General features: G+C 42.0%; 1 protein-coding gene and 1 non-coding gene across 3 annotated transcripts in view; both read left to right on the plus strand.

Moving 5' to 3' along the window:
• Window positions 1-24,749, plus strand: part of LOC117828633 (cadherin-20-like) — a 146,058-nt gene that overhangs the window by 110,395 nt on the left and 10,914 nt on the right. Inside the window, exons 1-7 of one of the 2 annotated variants that reach the window (XM_034705817.1) lie at window positions 620-702; window positions 2,940-3,234; window positions 5,564-5,683; window positions 11,052-11,219; window positions 14,360-14,547; window positions 17,621-17,874; window positions 23,521-23,657. In XM_034705817.1, the coding sequence (XP_034561708.1) occupies window positions 676-702; window positions 2,940-3,234; window positions 5,564-5,683; window positions 11,052-11,219; window positions 14,360-14,547; window positions 17,621-17,874; window positions 23,521-23,657 (1,189 nt within the window). In that variant the 5' untranslated portion in view covers window positions 620-675. Of the gene's footprint in view, window positions 1-619; window positions 703-2,939; window positions 3,235-5,563; window positions 5,684-11,051; window positions 11,220-14,359; window positions 14,548-17,620; window positions 17,875-23,520; window positions 23,658-24,749 lie in introns of those variants that run through there. The other variant, XM_034705816.1, reaches the window with a different exon arrangement.
• Window positions 7,579-7,650, plus strand: trnae-uuc. Its single transcript has one exon. It is a non-coding gene; the product is annotated as a tRNA-Glu (tRNA).

Genomic DNA, 24,749 nt, shown 5'->3' on the forward strand with positions numbered 1-24,749 from the left:
TCGAGCAGGTAATTGATCGCCTGAGTGTCAGAGTCCTTCTTTTCATAGGCATGGTTGGAGAGGAGGGGATAAGTGTAAGAGAAGGAGGATAAGGCCTCGCTCTGAGATGTATCACCGCAAAACAGACAAAGGGGTGTTGATTAAAAAACTGTATCCTGTGTCGAGCCGAGGTGCACGGAGCTTTGCAGGAAGAAAACGCAGGTGGGCACGTTGTCCGACCAGATAGGGAAAGCGGTGTTGTCTGCTTCTCTGAGAATGATGACGGCGTTTTGAAGATTGCTTTTGAGCGATCACCGGAATAACAACAACGAGCGCTGCGGCTGCAAACCCCAGCAGTCCGACAGCAGCCACAAGTTCGGTCTTGTTTTTTGGTGGCATCAGACGAAGCAAAGGCCAAATCTCAAATCTTGAAAGTGTTGAGGGGATTGTTGTCGCCACTGTTTTGTTTGCTCTCCTCGCCGTCGGTCACATGCGAGGCAAACATCAATAGGGGCGTTTAATTTGGGCTCCGTCAGTGTGATGGGAGTAAGTGCTCCTCATACGCAGGGACCCTTTAAGTACGAAGTAAGCAGTGATTGCACATCAGCGGGCTGGAATTTGCACTTACAGGCCACAAAAGGCTTCTGATTGCACTGCAGGGACCGTGGCAACAATCAGGCTGTGAGCTGTGATTAGATGTCTACTTTCAGCTACAGTATTAAGGTAAAACCACACACCACCCTCGTATGCCTGGTGTTAACTCATCTACAGGCTCAAAAATACTCGTTTTACAATTTTAGAGGACAAAGCGGGGAACATTCGTTAGATTTGAATCCAATTTTGCCAGATTACATTTGTGGATGCATTTCCTGTTCTTTAAAGCTAGGATTGGTAGTCAGGGAAAACTGGCATGATTTTGAGTGTAGCATATCCTCAGGACTCCAAAACGACGCCCCAGCTCACATGCACAAGTGACCATATGATGGTGACTGATTCAAAACCGGTCCAATTAACACACTGACTAGAATAGAAACCTATCAGATCTGGGGTCGTAAAGGATTGGAGATGAACTGGACATGAATCTGGTGGAATTTGGCTGTTAGTGCCCCATGTACAGAGGCTATAGTCCTCGTCGCAGCGGGTCATGGGTTCGACTCCCACCTTCAACCATTTGCTGCATGTCTTCCCCCCGCTCTCTACTGCCCCACATTTCCTGTCTATCAGCTGTCGTATCATTTTAAAGCTAGGGTTGGTAGCCACAGAAAACTAGCATGAATTTGAATGTAGCATAACCTCAGGACTCCAAAACGACGCCCCAGCTCACATGCACAAGTGACCATATGATGGTGACTGATTCAAAACCGGTCCAATTAACACACTGACTAGAATAGAAACCTATCAGATCTGGGGTCGTAAAGGATTGGAGATGAACTGGACATGAATCTGGTGGAATTTGGCTGAAAGCGCGCCCCATGTACAGAGGCTATAGTCCTCGTCGCAGCGGGTCATGGGTTCGACTCCCACCTTCAACCATTTGCTGCATGTCTTCCCCCCGCTCTCTACTGCCCCACATTTCCTGTCTATCAGCTGTCGTATCATTTTAAAGCTAGGGTTGGTAGCCACAGAAAACTAGTATGAATTTGAATGTAGCATTTCCTCAGGACCCCCCTCCCCTCAGAGCTCCTCCAAAACGACGCCCCCGCTCACATGTACAAGCGCCGCTGATTCGCGACCATATGATGGTGACTGATTCAAAACCTAAACCACTACGTCAACTCATGTCTCACTCAGCGGTAAGAAAACACCAAAACATTCTCATAGTGAAAGTTAAAAACACAAACAAACATGAAGTGTACGCTCTGCAGGAGGCGGGCAGAACGGCAGGACGGGATTTGATAATTAAATAAATAAAGTTTCATAATTTGGCTCCTGGTGGCAGGGATTGGTTGGTGTTTTCCCACGTTTACTCCGGCTGTAGATAGCGGCTTTTTTTAACCTCTTTTTTAAGAACACATTATGTATTGATTACCATCAGGACATAAAGATCATTTTAACCAGTATAACAAAAAGTGGATCTAAATCTGACGACCAACCCCAGCTTTAACTCCAAGTCAGAGTCAGAATCAGAATCAGCTTTATTGGCCAGGTATGCTTGAACACACAAGGAATTTGACTTTGGTTTAACTGTGCTCTCTTTGTACAAGGCATAAGAATAAGACCTACAAATAAAAATATAATAATAATAACAATAACATCAGCTATAAATACAAAGAACAACAAGAAGGCATGACTAATATGTACAGACTAAAATAATATGATCTTGAGTCTCAATTGATCTCACATCTTCGGCTACTTTTTCGTATGAAAACTGGCGGACATGACTTGTACGAATGTCCGTCAAAAATATATCTTTGTTCTAATCATAGACTGTATAAAAAATAGAGGTAGTATCCGTGAAGTCACCCATCTGTTTCTGAAGCGCTGTTTTGAGGCCAATTGGCGGCGGCAGCCATATTGGAAATGTTGAAGTCAACCTAACTGCTGTTGAGCGAGTGTGACATAAAGAGGCGGGCTTTGAGCCTCCTTACTAACAGCTACAGAGTTCCCACCTATCAATCCAGTCAGCTGTGCCTCTCATTGGAAGACTCGTAATCTTAATATCTTAGAAATTGCCACGTTATGAAAAAATTCACCCCCCGTACAGTGTGTGCCGACCAAGAAATGAGCTATCCAGACTACACTCGTCTTTTGTACCAGGCTGTAAACATGTTTATTTCTGCTGTAAAGATCAGCGTTTTAGAATTGGTTTGTATGTGGTTTCCAGTACTTCCAGAGCCAGCCTCTAGTGGACGCTCGAGGAACTGCAGTTTTTAACACTTCCGCATTGGCTTCATATTTTTAGACCAAAAGTTGCCGCTTGGTTCTAATACTTTCCCACATTCTTAATCCCCCCCCCCCAGCTCCACTCTGACATGGATAAAGGCGACGGCTCCATTAAGTACATCCTAACTGGCGAAGGCGCGGGTTCCACCTTCACCATCGACGACAGCACCGGGGACATCCACGCCATCCAGAGGCTCGACCGGGAGGTGAAGGCCCAGTACATCCTCCGAGCACAGGCTAGAAACCGCCTCACGGACAGGCCTCTGGAGCCGGAGTCCCAGTTCATCGTGAAGATCCAGGACATCAACGACAACGAGCCGAGGTTTCTGGACGGACCCTACCAGGCGACTGTGCCGGAAATGTCCAAAATAGGTGAGCAGGAGGGAGACGGAGGCAGACAGATGGTTTATGGGAGTGGAACTTCAGCATAGTACATAATAGTGTTGTGCAGCCATCTTTGTTCCCAATGGCTCGCCCCATCTGTTTGTGGTTACTTTGAAGTACATGAGTGTGGTTATTTCATGCAGCTGGACAAACTCCACCCACACTTTGGATTATGTGATGACATTGGCAGATCGGGCATTGTTATTGAGGTTGCAAAACTCAAAACATCCCTTACTGATGTAGAAGTATGAGTATCTGTGTGAAAGAGAGACAGGATATGATAAGGTCAACAGGTTACCTGAAGTAAAGGTGAGAAACTTCAGAGTCTGCACTGGAGGAGATCTCTACATCAGACTGAACCTGACATCAGATTTGAGGGAGAATTATATTGAGTTTACAGACTTGAGGTTCAATAAGCTCCTTATCTACATGGTCTCCTCTGTACAACCATTTTGGTATTTGGCATTTTAAAGGAACTTCAATGTGTTAAAGTCATCCGCAAATACCTGTTTGAAAATGTAAATAAGAAAAAGGAGATAGATATTTGTGTTAGAATTTAGCTAAATATATAATATGATTAAGATTTCAGTCAGACAACTCGCGTCCTATTGGTCAAAACCATAGACTGTATAATAAATGGACGTAGTATCCGTGATGTCACTCATCTGTTTTGAAGCCAATTGTCAGTGGGTGCCATATTGGAAATGCTAAACTCAACCTAACTTTGTCCGAGGTTGTGTGAGGTAAAGAGGCGGGGCTTTGACCTTACTTTCTTCACTAACAGATACAGGGTGCCCGTCTGTCAATCAAGTCAGCCACGCCCTTATTTGGGCAAAACTCTTAAGTTTGATATCTTCAAAAACACAGTTATAAATAAATTCACCCTCATGCAGTTTTTTTAAACCAGGCTTTAAACATGTTTATTTCTGCTGTAAAGATCGTCTTCTTTGAACGGGTGTGTATGTGGTTTCCTGTGTTTCTGCAGCCAGCCTCTAGTGGACGCTCGAGAAACTGCAGTTTTAAACACTTCTGCATCGGCTTCATATTTTAAGACCAGAGGTTGCTGCTTGGTCAAAACTTTATTGCAGTATCAGCACATTGTGTGTTTGGCGTCTTGTCTCTGAATATTATCACTCCTTAAGGCTACATACACGAATATTTGAAGAGTTAATTTGCAGAAATCAGAATCAGAATCAGCTTTATTGGCCAGGTATGCTTGAACACACAAGGAATTTGACTTTAGTAAACTGTGCTCTCTTTGTACAAGGCATAAGAATAAGACCTACAATAAAAAATAAAATAAAAATATAATAACAATAACATCACCTATAAATACAAAAGAACAACAAATAGGCTTGACTAATATGTACAGGCTAAAATACTATGATAAAGTGCAGTGGTGAGTTGCAGAGGGAGTTTTTACATTATATAAATAGAAGTTAAATAATACAAAAAATAGAAATATGGAATTCTGCTTGAGAATTGTTGCATTGTGTATCTACATGTATATTTACAGAGAGTATTGATCCAACAGGTATGACACTGTTATGGTTTAGTGTTCATCAGAGTGACAGCCTGGGGGAAGAAACTGTTCTTATGGCGGGTTGTTTTGGCGTACAGTGATCTGTAGCGCCTGCCGGAGGGGAGGAGTTTGAAGAATTTGTGTCCAGGGTGTGAGGGGTCAGTGGTGATGCTACCTGCCCGTTTCCTGGCCCGGGACCTGTACAAGTCCTGCATGGGGGGCAGGTCGACACCAATGATTTTTTCTGCAGTCCTTATAGTCCGCTGCAGTCTGTGTTTGTCTAGTTTGGTTGCAAAAAAAAAAAACATTTTTTCAAAAAATACCTACATACATGTGCAGAATAATAACTGTCTGATGGGATAAGCCGCCAAAATGTAAGGATATGTTCGTCACATGACTGTGAGAATGACACATGCTAAATGTGAACTCGAGCTGAACTCGTTTGCAGATGTGGCTTCATTTACTTAAATGTCGATTTGAATGACTGTGCTGCAACATCCTCTCTACTTCTTCTTCTTCTTCTTCTTCTTCTTCTCACTCTGAGGCTGTTAAGTTTATTTCCGGCAGAGTTGTTATATTTAAGGTTGTATTTATATATTTCTTCTCTTCTGTTGCACTGCTGTGAGCTGGAAGAACAACATGTCATCTTTTTTGGTGTGAACAAAGACTGGAGGAGAACGACAAACTGAATCTCTAACTGGAGTCTGAAAATACTGAAGCAATGCACAGATGTTGAAATCTTTAACCTCTCCCTTTTATCCCCCGTTTGTCCTCCCCCCCCCCTTGTTTACGCAGGAACATCTGTGATCCAGCTGACAGCCACAGATGCCGACGACCCCACGTATGGCAACAGCGCCCGCGTGGTCTACAGCATCCTGGAGGGCCAGCCTTATTTCTCAGTGGATGCCAAGACTGGTACGACTGCAATCACGCTCCCATAAAACGCTGCCGTTTTACCCATTACACGAGGTGTTTGATGTGTTTGAGACCTCACCAGGAAAGTTTAAGTATTTCATGAGCTCCGTATGAATTCGTAATGATGTTAGATAACCTGATAAAGCCCTGACGTTTGGGATTTGCCAACACTCATCTGACAGCTACTGTTAAATCCCCACCTTGTTTCTCACTCTGTATCGCTCTATAATTGCACCAGAGTCTGATTTTAGCAGTCCACACTGTAAGCCCCTGTGTATTCCGGCCGGCTCTGAATGTGGGAAGCTCAGCATGGTTCCTGTTGTTGCTACGAGACTACCAAACACTTTTCCTGAAACACGGCTCTCTCTCTTATTACGACTTGCAGAATCTCAGACTCTTTTCATTCAACAGAAAGAGAAGTGCTAAGCTGGAAGTGTGACTTCTTTGTTGAAAATGTGGACAGAATGAGACAGACGGCCCCGCGTGGTGAGGGGCTTTGTTAGAGGAAGTACAAGTTAAAGCCTTTAAAAACATGCTCACCTGTTATTATCCATCACTACAAGACCAGGACCAAGGTTTAGCAGCTATACTACATCAAAATGATTGCTTTCTTGTCTGTTCTATTATTAACAAAGACCAAAACATCAAGACCGGATCAGATCCAGTCCCATCTTACAGACAGGACTCAGTCTGATCTCATCTTAATCCACCATGAGCAGAGCACTTTGCAGCATTTAGCAAGTTACAGTGGCAAGGACAAACTTCCTTTAACAGGCAGAAACCTCCAGCAGGACCAGACTCATGTTAGACACACATCTGCTGAGACCGTGTTGGAGAGAGGGATAGAGGGAGATGAAGAGAGAGAGAGATGATAGTGGGGAGACGGATAGTAGTAGTTGTAGCAGCTGGAGTCTGGCACGTCCACAGCTGCAGAGATCCAGAGGAACCTACGAGACAAGGGAGCTCAGGGACTCCAGAAAGGTCGATCCAATCAGTCATGACTTAGACTAAGTGTGATTTCCGCCATTTTTAATATGTTTATGTGTGGGTTTATTGTCCCCAAACATAGCAGAGGCTTAGGGGTTTAACAAAGGATAAGATCCAGTCCCATCTTACAGACAGGACTCAGTCTGATCTCATCTTAATCCACCATGAGCAGAGCACTTTGCAGCATTTAGCAAGTTACAGTGGCAAGGACAAACTATCCAATGTAACTCATAGCTAGTGTAACAACTCAGCTTTAAACGTGAGCCAATAAATCCAGTGTAAGCAGATGCTGGTTAACCAATTTGTCCGGTCCTGCTCGGGGTTTCTGCCAGTCTCAAGGTAGTTTCTCTTTGCCTAGTAACGATTAATTGAGTGACTGAAATTACAATCAATCAATCTTTATTTAAACGTCAACAAATGTTATCCTCAGATTTTTTACAAACAGAGCAGGTCTAGACCGTACTCTATGTTCTACTATTAACAAAGACCCAACATCAAGACTGGATCAGATCCAGTCCCATCTTACAGACAGGACTCAGTCTGATCTCATCTTAATCCACCATGAGCAGAGCACTTTGCAGCATTTAGCAAGTTACAGTGGCAAGGACAAACTTCCTTTAACAGGCAGAAACCTCCAGCAGGACCAGACTCATGTTAGACACACATCTGCTGAGACCGTGTTGGAGAGAGGGATAGAGGGAGATGAAGAGAGAGAGAGAGATGATAGTGGAGAGAAGGATAGTAGTAGTTGGAGCAGCTGGAGTCTGGCACGTCCACAGCTGCAGAGATCCAGAGGAACCTACGAGACAAGGGAGCTCAGGGACTCCAGAAAGGTCGATCCAATCAGTCATGACTTGGACTAAGTGTGATTTCCTGACTCTACCTAGAGATAAGACACTTAAAGCAAGTCCCATATGGTCTAGCGGTTAGGATTCCTGGTTTTCACCCAGGCGGTCTGGGTTCAACTCCCGGTATGGGAGCACTCTTTAACCTTTGCAGTTAGCTTACAATGCAAGAGAGAGAGAGATGAGACGGAGAGTAGTAGTTGTAGCAGCTGGATGTATGTTGCAATGATCCAGAGGAACCTACGAGACAAGGGAGCTCAGGGACTCCAGAAAGGTCTATGGTTAGTAACTTTAATGGGACAGGAAGACTTAAAGTAAGAGACAGGCACAGAGAGGAGAGAGAGGGAAAGACAGAATCCCAGTGTGTCAACCTAAGCCTATAGCAGCCTAACTAAGAGCTGGTCCAAGCCTGATCCAGCTCTAACTATAAGCTTTATCAAAAAGGAAAGTTTGAAGCCTACTCTTAAAAGTAGAGAGGGTGTCTGCCTCCCGGACTCTGACTGGTAGATGATTCCAAAGGAGATGAGCCTGAGAACTGCAGGCTCTACCTCCCATACTACTTTTAGAAAGCTTGTTGTCAGGATCAGAGATGCAGCCGGAACGCAACAGAGCGGATCCAGTGGAAGTTAACACATTGACTAGATCAGATCAGAGACGGACCAGACACATTTAATTACATTAATAAACTAAAGAGAAGCTGAAGTTTTTGCCACAGTGTCAACAGGCAGAGATTAAATATACACAGATTTATCTGAGATATGAGGTGTGGGATCAAGTTGTCTCTGGCGTTGCATTGGCTGTTGAGATCTAAACGCCATTGTTGTGGGGTTTTGACCAATCAGATTGAAGCCTTGTAATTAGTTTGCAAGACTGACAAGAATCTAAGCATATGACTTTCTGTCTATTATTCTTAGCTCAACCTTTAGACACAAAATCGCTGAAAATCTTGAGCTTATTGAATCCTTAAATACTTATTTAAAACAGGATTAAACAATGATGCAACACCCTAAAAGATGAGGGTAAAATATGATGTCACCAAAAGTTGTTTGGTACTCTAGCTCCTGGTTTGATTCTGGTTTGGGCCGAGCCAATAAAATGTAATGTTGATAATACAGAGAGCAAGGCCTTCACACTCACCTCACTAATGCTCCTCTGTCCTAATAGATGAATATCTCTGCAAGCAATCAAAACTGCAGCGCTCAGATCTTGTGAATAAGGAGCTAAAACACTTGAGCTGAAATATCGAACTGCAGCGCAGCCTCTTCCAAAAACAGCATTAGTCTCCTCAAAGCTGAGTGTCCATTGTTTACCACAGCTGCTTCATTTCCGTGTTTGTCAGCACAGAAATCTGTTGCCAAACCTCTCAGGCTGCCCGGCCATCAGACGGCTGCTGCTGCTGCTGCTGCTGCTGCTGCTGCTGCTGCTGCACGTTCATCCATCACCAAAACACAAGTGGCTCTACAGCTATCAATCAGCCTCCCTGACTGGACTGTAAGCACAGCACTGAGAGTTTTCACTGGAGGAGACACGATGTAAAAAACCTTAACACATACGCACACACGCTTCTGTTCTCACTCTACAGCACAATACATCTCATGACCTTGGTTTGATTCTGCTGCTCCTGGCAAAGCTGTCTGTCTCCTATGGTCATATAATGTATTGTTTACAGTTGTGTGAAGATGGTGTCTCGACAGTAGAAAGAGAGAGCAGAGTGCAATCGAACTGTTTTTACTTTTCAAAGGTGACTGAATTTCACAAATACTCCAAAGTCCAACCATGCAAACAGACATTTGTATTCATTTCCCCTTATTGTAACTCCACTTAGAGTCAGTGTGCACACTGCTTTTAAGGGTTCCTTAGTTAAGTATGTGAAATTGAGGTTTTAGAACGTAAAGGCTCAGTTTGTATAACAAAGGGAGATCTAAAGGAAAAATCTGAATCGATGAATTAAAGCTCCAGTGAGGAGTTTTTAGCTGATTCTAAAACTGGCTGAAAGTCAAACTAATGTCTCCATATGAGCTACAAAAGTAAACCAGACCATCCACATGAAGACTGAGTACTTCTACATTGTGAGGGCGAGGGGGTAGGTGTCACTCGATTTACATTTCACTGGCAGAAATTTCCAATGAGTCATTAGATCTGTGTCAAAGTAAATATAAGTCAAGAAATGAGAGATACCACTTTATCCACAGGGGGCGCCAGAATCAACCTAAACAGGAGCTTTAACTATAGTTGCTGTATTTTTGTTACCTTGGATTGGTTATTAAACATGGGGATTGGTGCGCTGGTGGCCTAGCGGTCTAAGCGCCCCACATACAGAGGCTATAGTCCTTGTTGCAAAGGTCGCCGGTTCGATTCCCAGCCGCGACCATGTGCTGCATGTCTCCCCCCGCTCTCTACTCCCCACATTTCCTGTCTCTCTTCAGCTGTCCTATCAGAAAGGCAGAAATGCCCCAAAATATAACTTGAATTTAAAAAAAAAAAATTGGGATGACCTCTTAGTTTAAAAATGTAAGCCAAGGACAGAGGTCTTCAACATCTGCATTATCATTAATGGCCAGAAGGGGGCGACTCCCAGTTGCAAAAATAAGTCTATAAGAAAGGAGCCCATTTCTCACTGGTTTTATTCACTCAGTTAACATTTTCTTAATGATTTCATGGTCTCCATCTCTAGTTTCAGATCTTCTTCAAAACAGCATGTTGTTTATTTGGTCAACTATAATTTTATTGAAGTCCTTTAAGTTGGATTTTTTGCGCTAGCAGTGACCATGACCTCAGTCACGCCCTTATTTGGGCAAAACTCATGAGTTCAATATCTTTAAATATAAAGAGTTCTAAAACAGTGTGTGCCGATAGAGAAATGAGCTACTCGGACCTATACAGTTTTTTGAAATAGACTGTAAACATGTTTATTTCTGCTGTAAACATCGTCTTCTTTGAATGGGTGTGTATGTGGTTTCTGGTGTTTCTGCAGCCAGCCTCTAGTGGACGCTTGAGGAACTGCAGTTTTTAGCACTTTATGCATGGGCTTCATATTTTCAGACTGGAGGTTGGCCCTAAATCAAGCTGTGTTGCATTAAGTCTACCTATTTACAGCACAATCAGAGGTATAGCAATACAGATCTCAGCTGTTGCCCATATATGGTCAACAATACAAGATACAGCAGCCAAAAAGACAACAGAGCAACTGGTGACATAATTCTCATACTTCCTCCTTTCACACAGTCTTTGTGTTTGGTGCTCTGACATTTCTACAAAAGTCCAGAGTCAACAAACACTTTGCGAGTTTATAAAGACAGCACTTGAAATTCAAACACTCATCCTTGAGCAGGGAAGTCACCAGCCTTAACTAGATTTAGACCTATATTGTAGATGAGTGAGTTCACCATACAGCCTTTGTCGCTTCATTGAAGGTGTTGACATTGCAGGACTCCATCGCTCGGTCACGTGTCACCACTTCTCTCCACCTGACCCTCACTTCACCTCCTGCCTCTCTGTTTGCCCTCTCTCTGTCTCTCTCTATCTCTCCCTCTCAGGCGTGGTCCGTGTGTCTCTGGCCGACATGGACCGGGAGACCAGAGAAAACTACACCGTGGTCATCCAGGCCAAGGACATGGGGGGCCAGCTGGGGGGACTCGCGGGCACCACGACGGTCAACATCTCGCTGGGTGACATCAACGACAACCCGCCCATGTTTGACCAGAGTAAGACACCGACAGCACACACTCTACACTCTCCTCTTTAATCCCTCCTGAGGCTCTTACAGATCAAAGTGGAGAACTTCTGCACGGTTTCTCTAAAAGTAGAGAACATTACAGACTCTGGATGGGATTTTAAAAACTGAACACATCATTGAAGCGCTGCAACAGAACACTGATTCATCTGTTAGTTGTCATCCATTTAATTAAGCCAACTTTTTTATCATTAAATAGATTTTTTGGGGGTTTCATTTCAGAGAACAAAGTCAATATTCTCTGATTGCAGATTCTAAAACAGTAATTCTGCTTTTATTAAACATCTGCAGGAGCATTAAAGGATAATGAGGAAGGAGACTCATGGCTTTTGCAGAGTGCATGTACAAAAGTCAGGATTTCACCGTGCAAAATACACGAGGAGCGTCTACAGTGTGTAGCCCCAAGTGGACACTTGAGGAACTGCAGCTTCCTTTTCAAACGCCAGAGGTTGCCACTTACTTTCTCGTCCTCTGCAACCTCTTTGCACATTTTCCTGGTGTTAATATTTGTTGCATTCATTTTCTAAGATCTGCAACAACCAATAGAAACACCAGAGCTGCACAATAACACAAAACAAACTAACCAATCCGGGCAGTTGTAAACCAGAGGCCCTCGTGTTTTGCAGGGTGAGATGAGTTTTTATCAATGGCTTTAAAGATACCAACATTACAGCCTTAATGATTTGCAACAAAAGGTCTCTTTCTTCAAGGATACTTTATGTCATATTCTGATATCAATCTGAGCTTGTAGTGGCAGAAACAAAGTCCTCTGATGTGCACACATGTCTTAAAAGATTGCATGGCAGCTTGTTTTGTGCTCCTACTGGAGTGATTCTAAATTTTGTACAACCTTTGAATTTGATCTGAGCAGGTAGGTGATCTTACGGTGCCCACATTAGCCGCAGGGTCATTATCTGGGGTCACAGTCAGAGATGTTTAACCTGGAACTTCTCCTGGTGGAGGAAGTGAACAGGGGCGTTCGATTCGCCAACAAAGCCTCTCACACCCACTTCCACCAGGCAGAGCTTTGCGTTACATCCAGGGGCGTGTCCAGAACTTTTTGACTGGGGTGGCCCAACTGAAGCTCTCACATAGGCAGGGGTGGCCAGTGCATTTACAAATAAATAACATTTACCCTTTCTGTCTTCACAACCTACTTTCATTAAAGTATTAAGCAGTTGTCTTCTGAGCTTAGTTCTTTAAGGACTTACAAAAGATGTTTTTGAAAGTCACATTTGAGGGCACTAATAAAGAAATCTACTGTCAGCCTTTTAACTCATCCCAAATTATAGATTTTAACAGGAACCCCACCTCTGACAAGGCAAACAGCCAATCAGAGTTTAGGATTTTGGGGTGGCCGCTGGGGTGGACACCCCTCTGGACACGCCACTGGTTACATCTGCTTTTCCTGCACTTTGACATATTTCAGCCTCTTCCATTCATAAGCTGCACCTGGCTTCTCTTCCCATGTCACTCTCAGCTCCACCAGCAGGGCTGATACCCAAGTCCACCTCCATCTTTTAGGTCAACCCCAAAGAAGTACAAAACAAAGATGACCAGGTTTTAAAATGCTAGAATTACCCTCAAGATGTTCTACGTTTGTCCTCCTCTTTGATGTCTTTCACTTGTGGAAGAATCAAGACGTTAAAGTCTTCACCCTGGCGCCATTTTTCATCATTTTCTGACATTTAAAGACCGAAGAACCAAGTCATCCATGAGTAAGGGATGATGTATGATTAGCAGGTAGTTATGGGAAATAGAATCCAGACAGGGTGAGACAAGACCCCGACTTAAAGCAGAGGTAGTCCCCTCTTTTTCTGCGGATTGATTTGACATGACGTGTGATCAGTTTGCCTCTTGTGCTGCTCATGTTAGTGAAAGTTAATAACCATCGTCAAGGGGGTTTCAACCAATCAGAATCAAGCGTCTAAACAATTGTTAGTTGCAGCCCCATAAAGGTGCAACACATGGATCAAGGAGCTGAGCATGTGTTTCAGTTCAAACTACAGCAGCTTCCTTGTTGTTGTTTGTTTAAAGGCTCAATCCGTGTATTTACTCGCCTTAATCCCAGAAGATTACGTTTGTCATGTTCCTTCATTTCTTTCCTTGACTTTTGAACCACCGTCTTTCTAATTAGCCTCATCATTGTTTCCTGTTTCTGCTTTAATTGGTGTTTTGTAGTAAACCAACGTACGGGGACCCCTTGTTGAAAACTCAGTCCTACCGATGCAGAATTTTAATAGACTGGAATATGTATCGAGTAAACCCCAAAGCCCTGAAACGACCCCTGAAGTCCACCTGAATCTCAAGCAGCATGTTTTGTTTCAGGGTTGGTGTGTTACTCGTGGTTCGGTGTGTTTTGGCTGCAGAGTGGCGTGGCGGTAATAAAACATGGAGCAGCAGCAGCAGCTTACATATTCATGGAGAGACACACACACACACACACACACACCGGGGAGAGTTCACTGCTCTGTATGTGCGCCTCCACCTTGTTTCTATCAGGCCTCCGAGCTGTTAGCTCCTCTGCCCTTCTCCCTCCGTCCACGTCTGGCCACCAGTCCCTGGACATTTACCCTCTGGCCTGCCCTCCCTCCTCTTCCTCCCCTCCCCTCGCTCCAGTCGCCCCTCGCTGTCTCTTTGATTATCCCCGTTCCTGCTCCTCTCATTACCGTCCTCTGGGGGTCAGGGGTTGTCTAGCTGTCCGTGGTTGCTCTTCCTTGCTAGACAAAGAAAAACACCCGCCGCCGCCGCCACCACCGCCGCCCGCCCACCTCCATCACCAGTCCCCCCACCAATTAGCGCCATCACTTCGATAGGACTTTGATCGTTTGTGAAGAGCTTCAGGGATTCCCTTCTGTCAAGCACAATGTGCCGGCATTTCACTTTGGACTGCAGGGAGCGCCACAAATTGGGCAGCTGTCACCTCTTCTTTGAGGTTAAACGGTAGATGAAATTGAAGCTGACCCACGAGACAGTATGTAACCCAATTGTGAGGCGTTTATGGACCCATTTATTCTAAGCTGTCTGAGGTTCAGAGAGGAGGCGGAAGAGGTCTGGCTCCCTCTAGAGGAGAAACAGGAGGATGATCGCTGTGTTTGTTTACCTCCTCAGGGCTGTATCAGATGAGCATCCCAGAGTCGGCCCCCGTGGGTTCGGTGGTGGGACGCATCTGGGCGAAGGACAGGGACATCGGGGTCAACGCAGAGATGAGGTACAGCATCATCGACGGAGACGGGAGGGACACGTTTGACATCAGCACCGACCCCACCAACCTGTTCGGCATCATCACGGTGAAAAAGGTACGAAGGAGAACAGATGGAGGGAAAATATGCTTTAAAATCTGGAAGAAAACATCTTATTTCTGCAGATTTAAACACTTTTTATCTCTTCTGATGATGCATTCACCCCTCTGTGGTGCTTTGAAAGTGAATATAACTTGTGTTTTGTTGTTTTGAGGTTATTTTTATGCCTTTCCATTTATGCATTATTGTTAATTGTCATGCATCTAGGAGAAACAGCTCAGGATAGTAGATTTGTATTTGTTTAAACTGCTGCTAGGTCCTTAAAAGCTCCTTAAACTTGTTGAGAAATATGTCAAATTAAAGGGGAATTCTGGTATTTTTTAACATGATTCAAACTTTTCACATATACTGGGATATAAAAGACTACATTTTACATAAATTAGCATCATCATGGTGAAAAGGTACGAAGGGAAACAGTTGGAGATCAAATATGCTTTAGAATCTGGAAGAAAACGTCGGATTTCTGCAGATTTAAACACATCTTATCTCTTCTGATGATGCATTCATCCCTCTGTGGTGCTTTGAAATCTGATGTTTGAGAAATATAACTTGTGTTTTATTGTTCTAAGGTTATTTTTATGCCTTTCCATTTATGCATTATTGTTAATTGTCATGCATCTAGGAGAAACAGCTCAGAATAGTACGCTTGTATTTGTTTAAACCGCTGCTAGGTCCCTTAAAAGCTCCTTAAACTTGTTGAGAAATATGTCAAATTAAAGGGGAATTCTGGTATTTTTCAACAGGGTTCAAACTTATCACACATGTTGGGATATAAAAGACTAATTTTTACATAAATCAGCATCATCATGGTGCAAATGTGTGAAGGGAAACAGACAATGATCAAATATATGTACAAATCTGGACAAAAAACATCTTATTTCTGCAGATTTAAACACATCTTATGACTTCTGATGATGCATTCATCCCTCCTTGGTGCTTTGAAAATGGATGTTTGACAAATATAACTTGTGTTTTGTTGTTTGGGGTGGTTTAAGGTTATTTGTATGCCTTTCCACTTGTGCATTATTGTTAATTACCATGCATCTAGGAGAAACAGCTCAGGATAGTACATTTGTATTTGTTTAAGCTGCTGCCAGGTCCCTTAAAAGCTCTTTAAACTTGTTGAAAAAAATGTCAAATTAAAGGGGAATTCTGGTATTTTTCAACAGGATTCAAACATTTCACATATACTGGGATATAAAAGACTCATTTTTACATAAATCAGCATCATCATGGTGAAAAGGTACGAAGGGAAACAGATGGAGATCAAATATGCTTTAAAATCTGGAAGAAAACGTCAGATTTCTGCAGATTTAAACACATCTTATCTCTTCTGATGATGCCTTCATCCCTCCTTGGTGCTTTGAAAATGGTTGTTTGAGACATATAACTTGTGTTTTATTGATTTGAGGTGTTTTTAGGGTTATTATTATGCCTTTTCACTTGTGCATTATTGGTAATTATCATGCATCTAGGAGAAACAGCTCAGGATAGTAGATTTTTATTTGTTTTCACGGCTGCTACTTTTCTAAAATCTCCTTAAACTTGTTGAAAAATGTGTTAAATTAAAGGGGAATTCTGGTATTTTTCAAAAGGGTTCAAACTTTTTAAAAATGTTGGGATATAAAAGACTTATTTGTACAAAAATCAGCATCATCATGGTGCAAAGGTATGAAGGGAAACAGATGGAGATTAAAACGCTTGTGCATTATCATTAGTTATCATGCATCTAGGAGAATCAGCTCAGGATAGTAGATTTGTATTTGTTTAAACAGCTGCATCGTCCCTTGAAAGCTCCTTAAACTTGTTGAATAATATGTCAAATTAAAGGGTAATTCTGGTATTTTTCAACAGGGTGCAAACTTATAGAATAGGCACTTTATTGTCATTGCAAAAAGAGATACAACGAAATTTCATCTGGCTGCATTTCCACACACCAGTTTTCAATCTATCAATAAATACAATTTGTTGCTTATAATAACTGACAGATTTGTACAGTGGGCTGTCAGTAAGTCACTACAGTCAATAAAAACTGTTTTTGGGTGTAGGGCTGGGTCATGGGTTCCACAGTATGTCCACTGCTTTGAGGAAGAAGCTGTTCTTTAATCTATTAGTCCGTGTGTGGATTATTCTGAGTCTGCCTGAGGGTAAGGTGGTGAACATGAAAGTCCAGGGTGCGTTGAGTCCCTCATAATGGATGAGGCTCGTTTGTGCAGTAGGGTTGAGTAGAGTAGAGTAGTACCTAACCAAACTTATCACACATGTTGGAATATAAAAGACTAATTTGTGCAAAAATCTTGAAAATGCTCTCATTGAAACTTGAATTAACAGCTTCAGGCTCAGATGATCTGTCTCTGACAAACATCACAGAATAATCCTAAAGATGCATTTCTTTGTTGAGTAGTAGCATGCTTTTTTTAAACCAATAAAAGCCTCTCTGTGAGGACTCCATTGACAAAAACATGAAGTCAGGGTCTTGGTTGCTCATCTGCTGCCCCCTTGTGTTAGAAGAGTGGAATCACAGTTTCTGGCTTTGAGGAGAGTGATGTCACATCTGTTTCTGCTCAGATTAAAAGCCTCTTTCTTTTAGCTTGTCTGTCTTTAGAGGGATTATTCTCTACAAAACACTATTTGAAAGTTTATTTTCATGCATTTTCAGCCTCTATTGGATTTGGAGAGAGACACTGAGCCCCTTAAACGAGCACTTTTCTCCCAAACATGATGTCATACCTGTTACAACCTGTCTCACATGCACCCCTTTATAAGATTTACACAGCAAAGAAACACTGCACAGGTTTTAAACGACCTGACTTTGCTTTATTTTTTCACTCCACACAAACATAACAGACTTTGGAGAGTACTTCCTGCAACCTGTTCTCAAGACGTCTGTTTCTTTGGGCACATTTGTCACATCCACACCTAAAAGATCCATTTCTTCCAAGTCAAACATCTGTGTTCATCTCTTCTTTCATTCTCAGGCTGCAGACTTTGTAAATGTGTTTCTAAAACTGCAGCAGAAGTTCATCCACCATCTGTGTAACATCCTGACTTTGTGTGTTTCCCCCTCCAGCCGCTGAACTTTGAGGGTAAGCCCAGCTACACTCTGAAGGTGGAGGGCGCTAACACCAACCTGGACCCGGCTCTCCGTCACCGCGGACCCTTCAAGGACGTCACCATCGTGCACGTGAGCGTGGAGGACGTGGACGAACCCCCGCAGTTCGACTCGCCGGCGTACCTCATCGAGCTGCCAGAGGACGCAGAGATCGGGACGGTGGTGAAGACGGTGTCGGCGAGGGACCCGGACGCTGCCAACAACACAGTGAGGTGAGGAGGACACACTCTGTCACTGGTCTGTGAGGTGGTTCTGTCTGTGTTTCCCTGGTGTGGATGATGAATTATTTAAATCAAGTTAGTCTGAAGTTTATAATCTAAACAGGCCTCAAAACTCTGGAACCATCCCCCCGAGGATCTCAGGTCAGCTGAGTCAGTGACCTCTATTAAAACAAACTCTTCATGGAGAGTCTTTCCTGAATTTTAATTCTGTTTAATTAAACTTTATTTCTAAATCCCTTTGAAGGAATTTTTAGAATTCTTTTAAATTAATCTTACATCTTTTAAAATATTAAATATGTTTTAATCCTTGCTGTGTTTGAGGTATTATAACCTGCCTGTTTCATTTTGCTGCCCTTATAAAGCACTTTGTAAAGAGCTCTGTAAATAAATATCATTTTTATTATTAAATACACAGAAATATGATCCTAAAGCAGATATAATGTTGGCAGTTTGGATGCTTCAAAGTCATAAAATTCACCTTATTCATCAAATTATAAATCATAAGATAAGATAAGATAAGATATTACTTTATTGATCCCCCGGGGGGGGAATTCAGTTGTTACAGCAACCCAGACATAAGTACAATCAAGAGAGAAGTTTCAATAAGTACAAAATAAGATTAAATAAAAATAAGTACAAAATAAAAATAAAAAATAAAAACAAAAAATAAAAACAAAATAACATAAAATAAATAAAAAAATAAAATAAAATAAAAATAAGTAAAATAAAATAGATAAATAAAGATAGAATACAATTTAGATATATACAATGTTACAAATGGAATTTAAATTAAATAGCAGTAATTACAGGCAGTATTAAAAAAAATGTTTCAGTAGTGACATATATATATATATATATATATATATACACATATAATTAATAGTAAAATTTGTGTTTATAAGTCAAATAGGAAAATAGGGCTAAAATGTATTTAACCCCAAAAAAAGTTACTTTTTTATATGTTAGAGCATGAAAATTCAAACTAGCAGCCTGCTTCATATTCTAGTTTATTGAAGTATTTGATTTGATTGAGACAAAGCTGATTAAAGATCATTAGGACAATAAAACCAGATTATTCCTCAGCTAGCAAGAATGATTATTTATATTTTTGGTCCTCAATCAGGTCACAAAAACAAAAACTTGGAGGTAAAGATTCAAACAAAGTTTGTGTGATGTCATGTTTTAAATGCACTTTTTTTTTTTAAGTATTTGAAACATATTTTACTGACTTCAATCAATATTTATTTAAAGAGCACCTTTCATACAAATCAAAAGCAATTCAAAGTGCTTTACATTGATTGAAAAAATAATAATCAAAATGAAATATATCATGACTGAAAATAAAGCAGAAATGGATTTAGAAGTAGAGACTAATTGCAATAAAATACACATAAATAAACAACAAAGTAAGTAAAGACAATAAAAAAGATAAATAAAAACACTAAAAATAGCACAAAAAATTGTAATAAGACAACAATGAGAGTTAAAAATAAATAAAATAATAGAATATTAAAAAACAGAAAAAATGATAGATTAAAACAAGTTATGAAAAAGCCTGCATAAAGGCAAACTAATTAGAAGACTTTTAAAAGTCTCAATATCTCCAGTTCCTCTCAGATTCTTATGGTGTGTTCAAGTGCAGCTGGGACATTCTGGAATCTGGGTGTTTTCTTCTTAAAATGACACCTTACCGAGCAGATGCACCTAGACACGTTACTATTGACTCCATATTCTATTATATATATTCAAAGCAATTAAAATCATGAATTAAAACACATCAAAATCATTCAGATTGAGTCACTTTTCCTGTAGATTTCGCAATGCATGCTGGGAAAGCTGCAACACCTGTATTGAAATGCAACTAAAGCTTAAAATAACTCTTTTTATAACCTCACATAAACGCCTTGAGCTGAGTTTATCAATTCAAAGACGTCTACAGATTATAGTATAGGGTTTGTGGGCCTGTGGATGTAATGCTGCCTGATCACCAGCAGAGGGCAGCATCACAACATGACTCCCCAGAGCAGGCACTGTGGATTGTGTGTGTTTTAGAGCTCCACAGTGACACGAAGGCGAGGAAGATGAGGACGAATATATTTACATTTAAAGCATCCAGGAATTAGTCTGCACCCACAGTCTGAGGGCTCATCCCTGTGGAGTGTGTTTCTGTGTCCTGACAGAACAGATGTTTGGTGTTGGGTTTACTGTCCAGACTGCACCTCTCATAAACTAATTAGACATAAAGCCTTTAATTAGGACATTAATCATGTGTGGGAATCGATGACGGAGGAGGAGGAGGAGGAGGAGGAGGAGGGTGAGTGTTTCACACGGCACGGGCTGCACGGCGTCCCAGCTGTCCGTTTTTACAACCTCACTTAGGGCCACGTGAAATGGATGTAGGTGACAAGGTGGCTGCTCGTGCATGTGTGTGTAAAAGTGTGTGTGCTGTCTGTCTGCGGGACACTCAGCAGTTTATCCCGAGTGCTGCGTCCGGGTTTTTCTCCCTCCTTCTCTTTAGTCAATATGGAGCAGGAGCACTTATGGATCCTCATTATTTTACCATCTCTGACAAGTAAAGTGTTTGATAACGGTAGTTTATCTCAAACAAATCGTGCTGCTGGGGGAGTTTTAGCCAAATAAGCAAAACACACTCTCAGGACGGAACCTTTTTCTGCTGCATTGTGGGAATTTTTGACGTTGAAAGCTTAAAGTCTGGGAAGCAGAAGACATTCCCAGAAATGTAAACAAAGTGTTTGGATTTTCTAAATCGTCAAAGTCAAGTTTTTTTTATTAAACAGATTTTAAAGCAACTGCTGTTCACCAAACTACAGACTCATGTTGGTTTTAAATGCAGTGACTTCCACTACAGAGTCATGTCTGCTTTGAATGCAGTGACTTCCACTACAGTCATGTCTGCTTTGAATGCAGAGCAATTCATGTTGTGGAAGTTACTGCATTAAAACCAGACATGACTCTGTAGTGGAAGTCACTGTATTAAAAACAGACATGACTCTGTAGTGGAAGTCACTGCATTAAAAACAGACATGACTGTAGTGGAAGTCACTGCATTAAAAACAGAAATGACTGTAGTGGAAGACACTGCATTCAAAACAGACATGACTCTGTAGTGGAAGTCACTGCATTAAAAACAGACATGACTCTGTAGTGGAAGTCACTGCATTAAAAACAGACATGACTCTGCAGTGGAAGTCACTGCATTAAAAACAGACATGTCTCTGTAGTGGAAGTCACTGCATTAAAAACAGACATGACTCTGTAGTGGAAGTCATGTCTGTTTTGAATGCAGTGTCATATATCAGATAAGGAACATAAACAGGATACATCAGGGTTAGTTTTTCTCTCAGATTTGTTAGTGTTGATGCCAACAGGGTTTTGTTTTGGAGCGTGTGTCAGCAGGAAACAGTCATGATCAGCACGTCCATGTCTGGCGAGGATCTCCCTGAAGGATCTCTAATAATATCACTGCTCCTCAGCCGTGAGGACAGGCGACAGTGTGTGTGTGTGTGTGTGTGTGAAATATCAGGTGAAGTGTGTGTGTGTGTGGGCCTGGTGTCCGTGTGTGTGAAGACAGATCTGCCAGTCATGCAGTAAAGGAAAGAAAGCTATGAGACTACAATGAGACGGACTGAAAGTTGTTCTTATCTGTCATCTGATGTTGCTGCTGCTGCAGATTTTTTAGATTCAGCTCTTCCTCACTGAGTCATCGTCGGATCCTTCCTCTGCTTTCTGCTACGTGTGACCGTGACGCCGCTCAATTCACAAACAGGCTGCGGCGCCAGAACTTAGCGCCAGCTGTGAGGATTCAGCGGCAACACTGGCCCTGATTTCAACTCTCTTTAAGAATCAGAGAGTTTTCGGGAAATCGTCATGAGCAGTGACAGAGCCATGTCTGCTTTTAATGCAGTGACTTCCACTACAGAGTCATGTCTGTTTTTAATGCAGTGACTTCCACTACAGAGTCATGTCTGTATTTAATGCAGTGACTTCCACTACAGAGTCATGTCTGTTTTTAATGCAGTGACTTCCACTACAGAGTCATGTCTGTATTTAATGCAGTGACTTCCACTACAGAGTCATGTCTGTATTTAATGCAGTGACTTCCACTACAGAGTCATGTCTGTTTTTAATGCAGTGACTTCCACTACAGAGTCATGTCTGTTTTTAATGCAGTGACTTCCACTACAGAGTCATGTTTGGTTTTAATGCAGTGACTTCCACTACAGAGTTATGTCTCTATTTAAGGCAGTGACTTCCACTGCAGAGTCATGTCTGTTTTTAATGAAGTGACTTCCACAACAGAGTCATGTTTGTTTTTAATGCGGTGACTTCCACTACAGAGTCATGTCTGTGTTTAATGCAGTGACTTCCACTACGGAGTTATGTCTGTATTTAAGGCAGTGACTTCCACTGCAGTCATGTCTGTGTTTAATGCAGTGACTTCCACTACAGAGTCATGTCTGTTTGTAATGCAGTGACTCACACTATAGAGTCATGTCTGTTTTTAATGCAGTGACTTCCACTATAGAGTCATGTCTGTTTTTAATGCAGTGACTTCCACTACAGAGTCATGTCTGTTTTTAATGCAGTGACTTCCACTACAGAGTCATGTCTGTTTTTAATGCAGTGACTTCCACTATAGAGTCATGCCTTTACCCCAAAGAGTTACTTCACCAGATTTAGACGTCTTTTTTTTTTTGAACAGTTTTTAAAGGTGCCATTTCAAAGTTCCTAATCAGCTGTGTAACATTTTTAGTTTCCAAAGAAAAGATGAAAAGTAACTTTTTGACATTTCCTTGTAAAAGGATTTGATTTGCGAAGCACTCAGCCATTATTTCTCTCAGCAAGATTTATTTAAAAGGAAGAACAGGATGTCTCAGAGGGCAAAGATGCACTCTTTGATTTGTTAATTTAGTTTGAAAGATCATCACAATGTGCGAGGATGTGACAGGAACATTTGCACGTTTTAGAATCCAGAGAACACTTTGCTTCATTTGAGCTGCAACACAAACGTCAAAGTCCTCGTCCCTCCTCCTCTCCACAGTGAGCCGCTCTGATTCAGACGAACAGACTCACCTTTGCCTCCCCAGGTGAAGCGGAGTTAAACTTCAGCATGTGTTAGCACAGGTCCCCTCATGGTTACATAAACAGGTTTCTGCTCTGCAGCCTGGAAGAGGATAAGCTGCTCAACATCCTCCTCCTCTTCTTTCTGTGTGTGTGTGTGTGTGTGTGTGTGTGTGTGTGTGTGTGTGTGTGTGTGTGTGAGTGTGTGTGTGTGTGTGTGTGTGTGTGTGTGTGGTTGCTGTGTGTCACTCTCAGAGGAGTGTTTTGGAAATGGTCCCGCGGTGGCAGCACACGAGCCAAGGCGTCGCGCTGCAGGTCTGTGTTTCCCCGCTGCTGTTTGGCAGACGAGGCAGACACTCTGATGAAGTCTTATCTTCCTCTCTGTGTGCCTTCAGACGCTGCCAGCCTGACGCCTTATCGCACACACACACACACACACACACACACACACACACAGAGACACACACATGCTGCACTGAGTTGGATGCACAAGCTCCTAAAAATACTTTACATAACGCTGAAACTTCCCGTTCTGTGTTTCTGTCTTGTCACCAGGTATTCCATCGAGAGGTCCAGTGACCCCGACAAGTTCTTCTACATCGATATCACTTCTGGGTCGCTGATGACGGTGCGTGCGCTGGACCGAGAGGAGCTCGGCTGGCACAACATCACCGTCCTCGCAATGGAGATGAGTAAGTCACTGCCAATCTTACACACACAAACACACAAACACACAAACACACAAACACAGGTCACACACACTAAATATCAGGACCGTCATGATGGGGGAACCTGTTTCCACTTAGCATATTTCACAGAGCAGCCTTATAGAAATCAACATACATGCATTAACGTTTCAAAATATAGAGCATTCATCAGTTTTTGCAGGATTTGAAACACATGTATGAAGTTAAAGGACATAAAAACATGTTCCTTTAAGAGATCAGGTGTTCTGAAGTTAAGTCCAAAGACCACAAAGTCACCTTCAGACTTTCAATTTAATGTTATTAAAAGCTCCTGTGCTTCCAGTTTAATGCAGTGACTTCCACTCCAGAGTCATGCCTGTTTTTAATGCAGTGACTTCCACTACAGAGTCACGTCTGTTTTTAATGCAGTGACTTCCACTCCAGAGTCATGTCTGTTTTTAATGCAGTGACTTCCACTACAGTCATGCCTGTTTTTAATGCAGTGACTTCCACTACAGAGTCATGTCTGTTTTTAATGCAGTGACTTCCACTACAGAGTCATGTCTGTTTTTAATGCAGTGACTTCCACTGCAGAGTCATGTCTGTTTTTAATGCAGTGACTTCCACTACAGTCATGCCTGTTTTTAATGCAGTGACTTCCACTACAGAGTCATGTCTGTTTTTAATGCAGTGACTTCCACTACAGTCATGTCTGTTTTTAATGCAGTGACTTCCACTACAGAGTCATGTCTGTTTTTAATGCAGTGACTTCCACTCCAGAGTCATGTCTGTGTTTAATGCAGTGACTTCCACTACAGAGTCATGTCTGTGTTTAATGCAGTGACTTCCACTACAGAGTCATGTCTGTTTTTAATGCAGTGACTTCCACTACAGAGTCATGTCTGTTTTTAATGCAGTGACTTCCACTACAGAGTCATGTCTGTTTTTAATGCAGTGACTTCCGCTACAGTCATGTCTGTTTTTAATGCAGTGACTTCCACTACAGTCATGTCTGTTTTTAATGCAGTGACTTCCACTACAGTCATGTCTGTTTTTAATGCAGTGACTTCCACTACAGAGTCATGTCTGTTTTTAATG

The sequence above is a fragment of the Notolabrus celidotus genome, chromosome 17 (assembly GCF_009762535.1).
Source record: "Notolabrus celidotus isolate fNotCel1 chromosome 17, fNotCel1.pri, whole genome shotgun sequence".
Lineage (NCBI taxonomy): Eukaryota > Metazoa > Chordata > Actinopteri > Labriformes > Labridae > Notolabrus > Notolabrus celidotus.